Genomic DNA, 13,228 nt, shown 5'->3' with positions numbered 1-13,228 from the left:
CACACCCGGCGGTAGCTCCGTCTTCCTTGGCCTGCATGTCCCTTACCCGTTATCTTTAGAAAGCTGGTTTTAAAATGCTAGTCAGCAAGCGCTGGCTCACACAGGGCACCAACACTCAGAAGTTTCCAGAGGAAGGGAAGTGAAATACGGCTCTCACTTCATCCCTGCAGGGTAACCAACACATCACATTCCACACCCCCAGAGGGTCTCTCTCCAGAAAGCTCGAGAGGACAGAGGCCACATTCTCCCTTCTTTGGGGGTGACCACTGCATTTATGGGTTGGGGAATAATCTCCTGGCTCAAGAGTTGAAGAGGGACATCTGAGACCTGAGGGCTGTGTTGCTGTTGTTGCCTTACTTTTGAAAGCCACGTTCCCTTTGCAATGAGCTCTTAATTTACTGGCCACTCTCTGAAACTAAAGCATGCACATCGAATTGTCCAGGGGACAGGAGTTTGCCCAGGTAAGCCTATCTTGGCTCCGGTATTACAGCTCACCAAGGGTACAGAGTAGACTCTGCCGGAGATTTCAGGGACCTCCCGCCGGGCCGGGGTCTCCCCATCTCTGGTCCAGCTGGCTGTCAGGAAGCCTCCGATGAGCACCGTCCACGTTAGTTCTGTGCTACATTAGTTGAGCTGGAAATCTCCGCCCCGATTTAATCACAAACCAGGTAGTTATGGAAATAGTACCAAGCCTCTGGCTACCCAGTAAACCACATGCAAATGGTGGAAATAAAACTGACATTATACGCAAATTTACTTCCTGAGTAAATAAAAGATTTGGCTGCCTGGTTTCCTGACTACATGCTGTAGGTCCAGGCTTGTTTATTAGGATTCACAGTGATTTGAAAAATATAATCACAACCATGATCTCAATGCTTGTTTTTTTTGTTTCTTGTTTTTTTGTGTGTCTGTTTCAGATATATCAACACTCCTATACTGGATATTATGTCCTGAGCAAAATCCCTCATGGGTAAGATGGTTCTTTCATTTTCTTCTAATGAGAGCTCTGCAGAACAGAGTGGGGTGGAGCGCTGACTAGTTGCTTAATTCCTAGGGCAGGAGGTATGGCACCTTAGCTTTTGACAGTGAAGTGTCCTGATGCTGTGGGAACCTCTGAGGTGCCCCCAGGCCCTGGGGTGGGGGTGGGGGTGTCAGTGAGTCCAGCTCCTCGCCCGTTAGTGAAGCCCCCTTCCCAGAGCAGCTGCCCCAGCTCCCGCTCTGGTGCCCAGGTTCCAGATCCTGCAGGGTAAGATGCTGCCCCGGCCCCCAATCACCGACCCCCGACCCCTATGATTTGTAATCACCTGCAGTCCCCCCAGGGCATGGTGATTCACCTTCTGACTCCAGGAGGGTTCCCAGTTTATAAACACAATGGAAAGGGCAGCACCCCAAGCGCCTCTTGTTTCTCAAAACGGGAAGATTTGGGACCCGGAAGTGTGAGTGGGAAGGAAAAGACGTGAGTGCGTGATTTGGCAGAGTTTTCAGCTCTGGGTCTACACAGCAGGGTGTGTGATCAGGGGCTCGTCTTTGGAATCCAGAGGTGTTGATTCGAGGTTAAAGTTGGATGAAGCCATTTGTTGAGGTGGCGCATGGAAAACCCGTTGCAGAACAAGGAGAGTGAGGCAAGGACGGTGTTTCCTTGCTTCCGTTCCTGTTTTTCCTTCTTCCCCCTTCTCCCTCCCCTCCTCCACCCCCTACGGTGCCCCTCCCCACACCCCGACGCCGCCCTCCTTCCGGTCCTCTTCTCTGCCTTCCAGTTTCTCTCTTTTTTTTGACAAGGTGAGGTGCTCAGGAAATGTTCAAAGACATTGGGTTGTGCTGCTGGCGATATAGTGCGCTTTCCCGCGATGACTTAGGGGGAGGCCTCCTAGTTTTCCTAAGCAAATGCAAACAAACAGCAGGAGTTGATTTAAAAAATATTGTTCTGTAGGAGAGCACTGATCACAGAATGGGTGTTTCACAGCTAAGTTGGGTAGAATATGGGCATATCCTTGGAAAACAAGCGTGGGGAAAATAGCTTCATTCTGGACTTCAGATAAATAAAGGACGCGTGTAAATAGGCGGCAAAATGTGATTAGTCGCTTCTGTTAGGCTGTTAGAAAACTCAAGCCCCGAGAAACTAAAGCTGACCCCCTGTCGTGAAAATGAAGTATCCATGGGCATGTTTTATTTAAAGCATAGTTCAGATAGAAACTCAAATGTCTTTCACAGAGGAGGGAGTATTCTATTATTTTTCAAGCAGATAGGCACTTCAAAGGTCACGGCCAGCAGGGGTATAATTATGCCTTGAGATTTATCTACCTCTTCTGGGAGCAATAGAATTTATCCTAGATGGAGGATAAATTTGTAGAACTCAAAACTCTAAAAGCATTTTGTGCCTGACACACGGTGTACATGTTTTACTGCATCAGTTAGCATTTAGGAGAAATATGTTCTCCTGGCATAAGAGCTTGCCAGACGGACTGCAAACCTGAGGACAAGGTGGTCTGTGCTGAAGGCTTGGTGTCAGTGCTCACGATGAGGGTGATAATCCCCCCATAGGGGATGTCAGCAGAGAGTGAGCTGCTTTCCGTGTTTTTAAACAACCACGGTAATCAGCACTGCCTTCGCGTATTGGTTGAGTCTCCTGCGCGTTCACCCTAGCACGTCGCTCTTGCAAGGGAATCGTCCTTCTCCTCTGCCCTGCCTTCTCATGGCTGGTGTCCAGGAGGCCTGGACTCCAACACACTGGGCTCACCGTCCACCTCAAACAGTCCCCTTGGGTGGTACACTGCAGCTGTGAAATCAGACTCTTCACCGTGCTGATTCACTGCCTCCCTGAGCGTTACCGAACCAAACGTGGACTTGCGTGCCCAAGTGCGGTAACGCCGACCTGCTGACGCCAGCTCGTGGTGAAGGAACGCGCGCACTGATTGCAGGCGCCAAGCGAGGAGTTCAGGCAGCTGGTGCTTAAAAGGCCCGGACTCCCTGAAGGCTCCAGGGACAGGTTTCTACGGTCAGGGTGAGGGAGGGGATTGTGGGTTATGCGGCCGGCTCGCGGGCAGCCTTCTGACTGACCGTGGTGAGGTAAGTAAGCGTCAGCGTGCCCTTTTGGTTCCGACTGGCCTGGGGTCTCCGTGCTTCTGTGCAGCTTACAGGTAGCTTCTCCCAGCTGGCCGGGGCGTCAGTATCCGGAGACAGCCCAGAGGGCGTGGCTCAAATGCGATCCATAGCCCTGGCGGAGGAGCGAAAGGTCCTTGACTTTGGTTCATGGCTAAACTATTGTTCTGTTGCCTTGTTTGGCTTTTTCCCTTTCTTTTTGCATCTTCTCACTTCTCTGATTAAATTTCCTCTTGGGAACTTGAGGGAAACCTAGGTAGGCTACGGTTTTTCTCCAGACAAGAGGCAGATGGAGAAGGCGGGTTGGGGAGGGGTCTCCTCCAGGAAGGCCCCATAGGGCCCTGCTCAGCTACATAAGGACTTTCATAGGATTGAAAGATGTGGCAGAATGCTTGCTGCATTCACGGGAGACAGCCTCTGGTGGTTGAGGACGTCTATGATTCATCTCATCATCACGTAAACTGAGGCATCTACAAAAATGGCGTTCACTGTTTGACCACCCAACTCCTCCTCCTTATCATAAGATCATTTTGTTATTGTTCAGTCACTAAGTCGTGTGCCACTCTTTGCCTCTTTGTGAACCCCATGGACTGCAGCACACCAGACTTCCCTGTCCTTCACTATCTCCCGGAGCGTGTTCAAACTCATGTCTATCGAGTCGGTGATGCCATCCAATCATCTCACCCGCCGTCGTCCCCTTCTCTTCCTGCCTTCAATCTTTCCCAGCATCAGTGTATTTTCCAGTCAATCAGTTCTTCGCATCAGGTGGCCAAAGTGTTGGCGCTTCAGCTTCAGCACCAGTCCTTCCAGTGAATATTCAGGGTTGATTTCCTTTAGGATTGACTGGTCATTTATCAACAATAAATAAATGAGTTTCGAGTATCATCAAAGTCTTCTTTGTATTAATGACACAGTGGATTTCCAAACTGGGTGAGCCTTTAGACCTTGAGCTTATGCCGCTTCGGTGTCCAAGAGAGGCTTGTTGAGCTCAGTCAGTTGTACCAGGGCCCTGCCTGGTGGCCGGGCAAGAGCACAGCCCTGTAGGTGGGCTTGGGGTGGTGAGGAAAGCACAGTTGTCTCTTTAAATAGAAACGTCTCTATGAAAACATTTAAATTAGCATTTACTCATAGGGCAGAACATATGGGAGCGCCTCTTGAGATTTCTGGAGACACAGACGCGTATCTTTTTCTCCCTTTTTCTCACCTCTCCTCCCATCCCTCTCTCCCTGCAGTCCCTCACTTCCAGCCCGAGGCCGTTCGATCTGCAGGATGGGATTACTTGGCATTTATAACTTAGATTTTCTCCCTTAGCTTCAGGCTTTCCGAACAATCACAGAGATGAACCGAATTAATTTTTCAGTGCCCTCTAAACTCTGGCTTCCTTCCCTTTTGCTAGTGATGGAAGAATCTGGGGTGGGTGAACCCTCTTTTCTGTCTCTCTCACGAGGGAGGAGGAGGCCTCCCTGACCCATGCTTAACCCCCTCCATCCCCAGCTCTGACCTCCGCAGCTGGAGCCTGGGGTAGGCCCCAGGGCACACGCAATAGCTCGAGTCATAATGAGAACCCCGAGCCGGCTGAATTTTCATCTGATCAAAGGTCTGGAGCCTCATGGTAGGGGTGTTTGACTTTCACATACTAAATTTTCAAAAGTTGTGTTCTCAAAGGACCTGTGTCTTTTACGCAGATTTGTTTAGTAAGCCAGCATTAGAGCTAGTTAATATTTAACCTAGAGTGTTTTACTGAGTGTTTATATCGAAACTGCAGCAAAGTAAAGCGACGCTTCATGACAGAGATTGATGGAAATGGTAGCCAGCTAAATGTTCTCTGATAAGGGTCCATCCTGTGTTTTCATAGCAGTTTTTGGTAGATTTGTTGTTTCTTGGAGTTTTCCTGACGTGAGTTTTTTCTTGGGTTAGTTTTCCCTTCGACTTGAGTGATTTTCTTTAAAAAATTATATTCCTATGTAATTTGCAGTTTTTCATATCTATTAGGATCATTCTGGAAATCATATGGGCTGGAGAAACTCAATCCTTGCATAACAGACATCACTTTTAAGAAAAATTGGGCATACCCCTTAATTAGATAGCATTGGCATTTTGGAGTTTGGCAAACAGAGCAATGATAGCGCAGAAACTGAGAAGTGTGTGAAGCTACTTTTGTGTACGTGTCAGGCCGTCTTCTGTAGATACTGTTGCCCTAACCTTGCTTATTTACCTTTACCAAACAAACCGTACAAAATTGTATTCCTTTGGAATATTACAATATTACAATGGCCTCCTCCTCCCTCATGAGAGAGACAGAAAAGAGGGTTCACCCACCCCAGATTCTTCCATCACTAGCAAAAGGGAAGGAAGCCAGAGTTTAGAGGGCACTGAAAAATTAATTATACAATATTATGAAGTCACATCTGTGAAAATAATGAACTGAGACATAGGTTCCTTCTTCCTAGGGTTACTCTCCAACTTTACAGGCTGGGACACAGAAGAGCATTCTATTCATTTAGAAAATAGATACCTAGGTTGAGAACACACTGCAGTGCCCAGCACCTTGCTGACCTCGTGACACGGGAGTTAGAGACTGAAGCCCCGGGGTCGCATAGACCTGAACACGAGTCCCATTTGGCAGCTGACTCTGTATGACCTCGGGAGTCACTGTACTTCTGTGGAGCTTCGTGTCCACGCTCTTATAAAGATGTTAACAACAGTGCCTGCTTCATAGGCACCCGATAAGAGTTAAGGGGGATGATACATGTGCAGTGCACAGCAGAGAATTTTGCTCTGAGTGACTGCCTGGAAATGTTATTTCTTCACATTTTAATATGTCCCCAATATGTATTTGTAGTCTCATAATTAAATTTTATCAGACTGTACTTTCTAGCCAGCTCAAATCCTTTCTGTTACAAGGAGAGGAATGATATAACCCCTACCATAATAAAATTCCCTTTAAAATTTTTTCAAAGCTAAGAAAGATCTGTTCCATGACGCTCAGGTGATTAAAATGCCCACGTGATTTTAATTTCTCTCTTAAAAGTGATGCCTGTGGCCTCAACAGTCTACAGTTCTCAGTGCTCAACAAGCTCTTTTTTTAATCTCATCTCAACCTGACTTGCTGCAGTTACTTTCTAAGGCTTTCTTGTTTTGCTTCCAGTGGAAGCAGAAAAGATAAGGCATCAGTGAAGTGCTGTACTGAGCAACAAAGCATGGTTTCTCTCCTTGAGGAGTTCGAAAGCGTCTTGAAAAGGAAGGACACAGACATATCAGTTGAGTTCAGTTCCGTTGCTCAGTCGTGTCTGACTCTGCAACCCCATGGACTGCAGCACACCAGGCCTCCCTGTCTATCAGCAACTCCTGGCATTTACTCAAACTCATGTCCATTGAGTCGGTGATACCATCCAACCATCTCATCCTCTGTCGTCCCCTTATCCTCCCACCTTCAATCTTTCCCAGCATTAGGGTCTTTTCCAATGAGTCGTTTCTTTGCATCAGGTGGCCAAAGTATTGGAGTTTCAGCTTCAGCATCAGTCCTTCCAATGAATATTCAGGACTGATTTCCTTTAGGATGGACGGGTTGGAACTCCTTGCTTATATAACAATATAAAATTAAATGCCTCGAATGGGTATTTTAAACACCGAACACAAAAGAAGAGATGCCATAAAGAATCTCGAAAAGGAAGTCTGGCTTGAGCAGAGCCTTATAGTTGAGTAAGTTTTATTTTGTTTGGTTTAATAGATGGAGACTGAGGGGAGATATTCCAGGTCGGGTGAATCATTAAACGAGCTTGACCTTTTCAGTGAGCCAGCATCTTCCTGGAATTAGTGGGGTGCCAGGCCAGGCTGGAGCAGGGCTGTTCTCCTGGGACTCTGCATGGGGAAAGACGGGATTGGGTGGGTCTGGGGTGACCCTGGGGTGTGGAAGACCTAATCCCCAGCTGAGTGCCATGGGTCTTTACAGGAAGAACACGCTGAACATCAAGCCTAAGAGAGACGCGGTGCAGATGGCAGGCTTAGGTTAGTTTTGTGCGTGTGTGTAGAGCAGAGGGCAGGGAAGGGGTGAGTAGGGCTTGGAGTCAGTTAGGAGTCCTGGCAAGGAGCAGGGCAGGTGTGTGGTGTGAGAGGGCTCAGTGGAGAAACCACCCAGCTGTGATGGTGGGTGTCTGGTGTCCGCTCCAAAAGTGAAGACGGGTTTCAAGGGTTTATGTTCCATGCCCTGCAAATTAAATCTTCGGCAGCCTGTGCCTGTTGTGAGTCGAGCCTGATGCGTGAGGAGATTCAAGGTAGCGAGTTCATGAGGGCGGCGGTGAGAATCCCCAGCAGTGTCAACGGCCCAGCTCTGCCTTCTCCAGGACGCTGCCGCTGGACACATTGGCTCTGCAGAGCTGCCAGGAGTTGCGGGAACAGGATTGTCTGTATATCTTTAGGAAAGGCCAACATGAGGCTGAAATATAAGAGAAAGGGAGTCCTTAGAGTGGCATTCTACGTGCCTCCAGCAAGGCCTGCAAGACTTCCCAAGCAGCCCCACGGTAAAGCATCTGCCTGCCAATGCAGGAGGTGCAAGTTCGGCCCCTGGGTTGGGAAGATCCCCTGGAGAAAGAAATGGCTGCCCATTCCAGTGTTCTTGCCTGGGAAATCCCATGGACAGAGGAGCTTGGTGGACTACAGTCCGCAGGTTCGCAGAAGGGTCAGACAGGACTTACAGACTAACCTCTCTTGGACAGGGCAGGATGCTACCCTTGCTGGCGGCCCAGCGTTTCAGCACTGCGGACAGCTCCGAGGCCTGCGGGGCTGGATCTTGGTTAAGCGGCTTCTCCTGCTCCCTCCCCGCAGGGTCTCCCCCTTCTCTCCCTTCTTCCCCCGAATTACAAGCAGTTAGCAAGCACTATCAAAAGGATGAGCTCTAGGATCAAATCGATGTGGGAATAAATCCCCCATCAGCCTCTTTACCTGTGTAGTCATGGAAGAGCTACTTTGCTTCTCTGGGCACTATTACTCCATCCATATAATGGAAATAAAATGCCTGACTCATGGGGTTCATGGGAAGGTTATGGAGTTCTGTAGGATACTGAAATGATGCCTGTACGTGCCTGCTTCGGTGTGCAGAGAGTCCTCCAGGCTTCCTTCATGGGGGAACCAAGGCCTCCCATTATGCAGCCAAATCGAATTAATCACTCTCCCCACAATTTCCCTACCTCTGGACAGAAAGTAAATTTCATACTCCATGCCAGCTCTGATCAATTCTAATGGCTTCCTGGAGCTCTGAGTTGAAAGCTGTGCCTGTGCTCTCCGGGGGAGGATGCTGTGATCCATGAGTCTCGCCCGCAGTGAGGGGGGTGGGGTAGGAGAAGGATACCCGTGATGCCTTCTGGGTGCAGGAGGCAGTCTTCCCTGAAGGACCACTTCAGTGATGCGCTGCCGCTGCACGCAGACGGAAGGTGGTCCCGTCTTCACTCGCTCTATCCTTTACCCCATCCCCACAACACGGACGCCAGAAACGTAGGTGCCACCGACCGTGTGTCTTGTGTCCAAATCTTCTGATCCTTCAAGCCCTGACATCACAACCCTCTCCTCTAAAACCGCCTGCAGCCTCCCCGAGCTCCTGGAGTCAGATCGCCTCCCATTTCAGGCTGAAATGTATCCCTGCTTTAAATTGCTCTTTTGTTGTCAATATGTAATTTTTTCTGGACAGCGTGTTTAGAAATGTTTTCGTATGCATTTATTGCCTGACCCATTTCTCTCCTGAATTCTTACATGTCAGAGAGCGGGGTTTGCTGGGAGGAGCTTGGCTGTGTCCCAGATGTCTGTGGCCTGGGTGTGAGAACAGGGATGCCCAAGAATAACCGCCGGAGAGGCTGCCCCTGCAGGTCTGAGCTGTCGGGAGACAAAGCGTCAGCCACAGTCAAAGGGGGCCTGTTTCAACCAATCCTTTCCTTTGAGTCCTTTTCTGCGCTTAAAAAACCGCCCTCCATGTCTAAAGACTTTCAAACAAGCAAACCCGTTTGGAAATGAGGTGAGAAGATGGGGGATGCGTCGTTTCCTCACGCACCTTGGGGAACCTAAACTCTCATGTTCCCGTCCTTGAATTCTTCCCAGCGTGGGAGGAGGTGCATCAATGTTGACTGAAACAGGTGGAGGGAATTAATGGATTAAATGAGATTGTCCAGTGTAAGGAGAAGCAGGCCTGGGCCCCACCCCCACGTCACTCAGACCGCAGTCTCAGATGACGGGACCTCAGGAGAGCATTTCTAAGCGACTCGGTTTCTAGGTCGAGCATCTGGTGTCAGCAGGCTCTTCACCAGCTGTCAGCACCAAGCGACCCCAGGATTCTCTCTGAAGCTGAGAAACTTCTGTTTCGGTTTCTGGGAAGAAGCGACGAACGTGAATTTCCTTGTCCCGTCAGCAGAGAGATACAGGCAGGTCTCGGCTGACAGCGTCCTTGGAGATTTACTTACTGATATGCAGTAAAGGCCTGCTGCGCTGACATCCGAACCACGGCGATGAGATGGAGCCTAGGTCTGGGCTGGAGCTTGACGTGAGCGCCACCTGGTGTCTTAGCCTGGAGTCGCTGTTCCTAATGATGCATTCTGGAGCCGAAGAACCGATGCTTTTGGGCTGTGGTGCTGGAGAAGGCTCTTGAGAGTCCCTTGGACTGCAAGGAGATCCAACCAGTCCATCCTAAAGGAGATCAGTCCTGGGTGTTCATTGGAAGGACTGATGCTGAAGCTGAAACTCCAGTACTTTGGCCACCTGCTGTGAAGACCTGACTCATTGGAGAAGGCCCTGATGCTGGGAAAGACTGAAGGTGAGAGGAGAAGGGGGCAACAGAGGATGAGATGGCTGGATGGCATCACCGATTCAGTGGACATGAGTTTGAGTAAACTCCGGGAGCTGGTGATGGACAGGGAGGCCTGGCGTGCTGCGGTCCATGGGGTCGCAAAGAGTCAGACGTGACTGAGTGACTGGACTGATGGAATAGACTGGCCGAGCTCTGCTGGTCTTTCTCTTCTGAGGAGTCACAGGCCGCATTCTCAGTCATGCAGAATTAGAGGCGAGCATGTGGGACACTTCCCGCCGGGCCTGAGAGCCAGCCACCCGGGAAGGCTCTGTCGGCATCCCTGAGGTCAGCACTGCTCCCGCCCACAGACCTCGTCCCGACGAGTCCCCTGGAGAACGAGCCCCCGGTGTTTGCAGCAGGGCGTCCCGTCCACTCTGCTGCGCCCCCACGAGCCAGTCTGTTCTAGCCCAGGATGGACAGCGGGCAGGCCACATGAGCACCTGCTGCGTCGTCTCCTCTGCTTTGTCTTCACGCCACCTTCTCTGCGCTTCAGACTGTCCCCACTGGGGGCTGGACTCAAAGCCCCCTGTCTTATTTATGCTGGTGACATTGGCACAGATTAAACATCAAGGGTAGTAGCCTTGTCCAGAAAAGAAGGCCTCAAGGACAGCAGCGCAGGTGGTCGTCCAGACCCTGGAGAGACAAGCAAACACCGGTCACTGCAGCAGGACGTGGCCATCGTAAGACCCGTATGTTTCAGTGAGAAAGTTTCAAGTTTTGACTGATGGTTGCAATCACAGAAGCACCTCCCCAAACAAGACAGATTTCTGTCTCCCGAAACAGCCCAGGCGCCTGTCCTCCAGTCCCCGTGGTTGCCCTGGTGTCCACCCCTCTAGCTTTGCCTTTTCTAGACTTCCTTACATAATCCTGGGTGACGGGACTCTTCGTCAGCATAACTGCTTTTGAGTTTCACCCACGTTGTTGCCGACACATGTAGGTCATCCCTTTTATTGCTGAGAAGTGGCCCAGTGAGTGGAGAGACAGTCAATCATTTATGCGTTTGCCATGTGACATTTGAGTGGTTTCCAGCTTGAGGCTGTTTTGAATAAAACTGTGAGCGTCTGCGTACAGAATTTCCTCTGGGCACATGTTTCCATTTTTCTTGGGTAAATAGCTAGAGGTAGAATCACTGGGTCGTACAGTAAACGTATGTTTCAGTTGGCGAGAGACTGCCAGGTGGTCATCCAAGGTGGCTGTACTGTTTAGACACCACCCCTGTCAGGCTGGGGGTTTCAACCCCCTACCCTCCACCTGGTCCCCGAGAGAGGCCAGCTGACTTGTCTGCTCGAGTTCTGGCCCGGGACAGTGTCAGGCCTCCTCTCCTGCCCGAGCGCAGGCACTTGGGGACCTCGCAGGCGGCTCCCCGTGGCCGTCCCCTCTGCAGTGCTCTAGAATGACAAGTCCTCGGGGAAGTCGGTGGCAGGGAGGGTGGACACTTCCTGAAGAAGCTGTTCACGGGCGCTCCAGCACAAGCCTCGCGAGCGGTTAAGAGGGCTCCAGCCCGAGCATCATCGCTCATTTCTAGACAGATCTAGGAGGAGGGGTTTTCTTTTTGAGAATCACCGGTCCTGGAGGAAGGACCAGGTCCAGGAGCACAGCCCTGCCCTGGGGCCACCTGCTGCTTTCTGGCTGAGAGGAAGAGCGGAGCTGCACGCCCAGCACCCAGCGTCCTTAAGGATGCCTCTGACCTTGGGGTTCCCGGCTGGGCCGGCAAAGGGCATCATGGGCCTTCTCAGGCGTTCCTGTCTGTTCTCTTGCTGTATCTTGACGGCAGCAGTGTGAAGGAGACAGCAGACAGCGTTAGCCCTCCCAGGAGGCGATGACTTTGCACAGTCCGGCCCTGCACAGCCAGACTGCGTATGGACCAACACGCGTTTCTGAGCTGCAGGCGACGCATAGAAGAACGAAAGCTGTGGCGTTTCATCATCAATAAGCTCTGGTTCCCAGACCTGAACAGCACAGCCTTCGGTGGAGATGACACAACTCTTCGCTCACATGAGGCTTTCCACTCCCAGGACTAGCTTGGCCTGCTGCACCGCCTGCCAGGCCACTGGACACTCAGTGGCGAAGTCAATGCCCTGCTGGGGCTGAGGCTCCCAGATGAAGAAGCCGCTCAGACTTCTGCCTGTCCGGGCTGGAAGTTAGCAGCATCCCCTGGAGCTCTGTCTCCTCCATCCAGCAAGACGATGGACGTTCGCACACTTCAGGGCGAGCGCCTGGGCCCAGGGCCTGTCACGTCAGCCTGCTCCGTGAACGCAGAGCTGCGGACAGCCGGAGCCCGAGTATGAACAGAACGTCGGGACTTTATCGTCTCTCTGCGTGTCTTTGATTCGTTGCATGATGGCCCTCATACACGTTTCTGTCGACCTTCTAAGTGTTTAGAGGGGCTTCCAGGGCAGCGCTAACAAGCCCGGTGTCCGCTGCAGCCCCCTTCACAGCCAGCCCAACGCCGAGGCTAAGGAGAGAGCCAGATGCAAACCCGGGGCTGACCTGAGGCTCGTGTGTAATCATCAGTGCTGTCGGAGCTAGGACTCCTGAGCCAGGACTGAAGCTCAGGGCAGGCCTCCTGCTGAGACCCGTGAGCGTGGCCCCCGAGGGCGCTGTGGTCCCTGGTCTGTCCCCTCCCTGTGTCCTCAGGTCAGCCCTTGGGGTCTCTCCCCTGCTTCTCTCCCTGCAGTTCCCTCCGCTGACCTCAGCACGTCTGAACGCCGTCCAGCTCCCGGGCTCTGTCCACTCAGCTACCCACCACCTCATCCAAAGGCCCCTTCCCAGGCCCTCTCTCGCCCCACGCAGGAGTCGCCTTCATGCCACTTTCTATTCTGTCCCCTTGGTCCCTGGAATGGAATCCTATCTTGTTCCTCTATTTGGTTGTTGTTCAGTTGCCAAGTCGTATCTGACTCTTTGCAGCCCCATGGACCTGAGCACAGTAGGCTTCCCTGTCCTTCACCATCTCCCAGAGTCTGCTCAGACTCATGTCCATTGGGTCCATGATGCCATCCAACCATCTCATCCTCTGTCGTCCCCTTCTCCTCCTGCCTTCAGTCTTCCCCAGCATCAGGGCCTCTTCCAATGAGTCAGTTATTCACAGCAGGTAGCCAAAGTATTGGAGTTTCAGCTTCAGCATCAGTCCTTCCAATGAATATTCAGGACCAATTTCCTTTAGGATGGACTGGTTGGATCTCTTTGCAGTCCAAGGGACTCTCAAGAGTCTTCTCCAGCACCACAGTTTATAAGGTTAACTGAAGTTGCTCAGTCGTGTCTGACTCTTTGGGACCCTATGGACTGTAGCCTGCCAGGCTC

At 51.3% G+C, this 13,228-nt stretch overlaps 1 protein-coding gene across 3 annotated transcripts in view; it reads left to right on the top strand.

Annotated features, from left to right (window-relative positions):
• DPP6 (dipeptidyl peptidase like 6) overlaps positions 1-13,228 on the top strand; it is a 974,485-nt gene that overhangs the window by 773,574 nt on the left and 187,683 nt on the right. For all 3 annotated transcript variants that reach the window (XM_018046661.1, XM_018046659.1, XM_018046660.1), the window contains exon 6: positions 918-970. In XM_018046661.1, the coding sequence (XP_017902150.1) occupies positions 918-970 (53 nt within the window). The remainder of the gene's footprint in view (positions 1-917; positions 971-13,228) is intronic.

The sequence above is a fragment of the Capra hircus genome, chromosome 4 (assembly GCF_001704415.2).
Source record: "Capra hircus breed San Clemente chromosome 4, ASM170441v1, whole genome shotgun sequence".
Classification (NCBI taxonomy): Eukaryota; Metazoa; Chordata; class Mammalia; order Artiodactyla; family Bovidae; genus Capra; species Capra hircus.
Note: the sequence above shows the minus strand (reverse complement) of the source record. Positions and strands in the feature narration are given on the sequence as shown.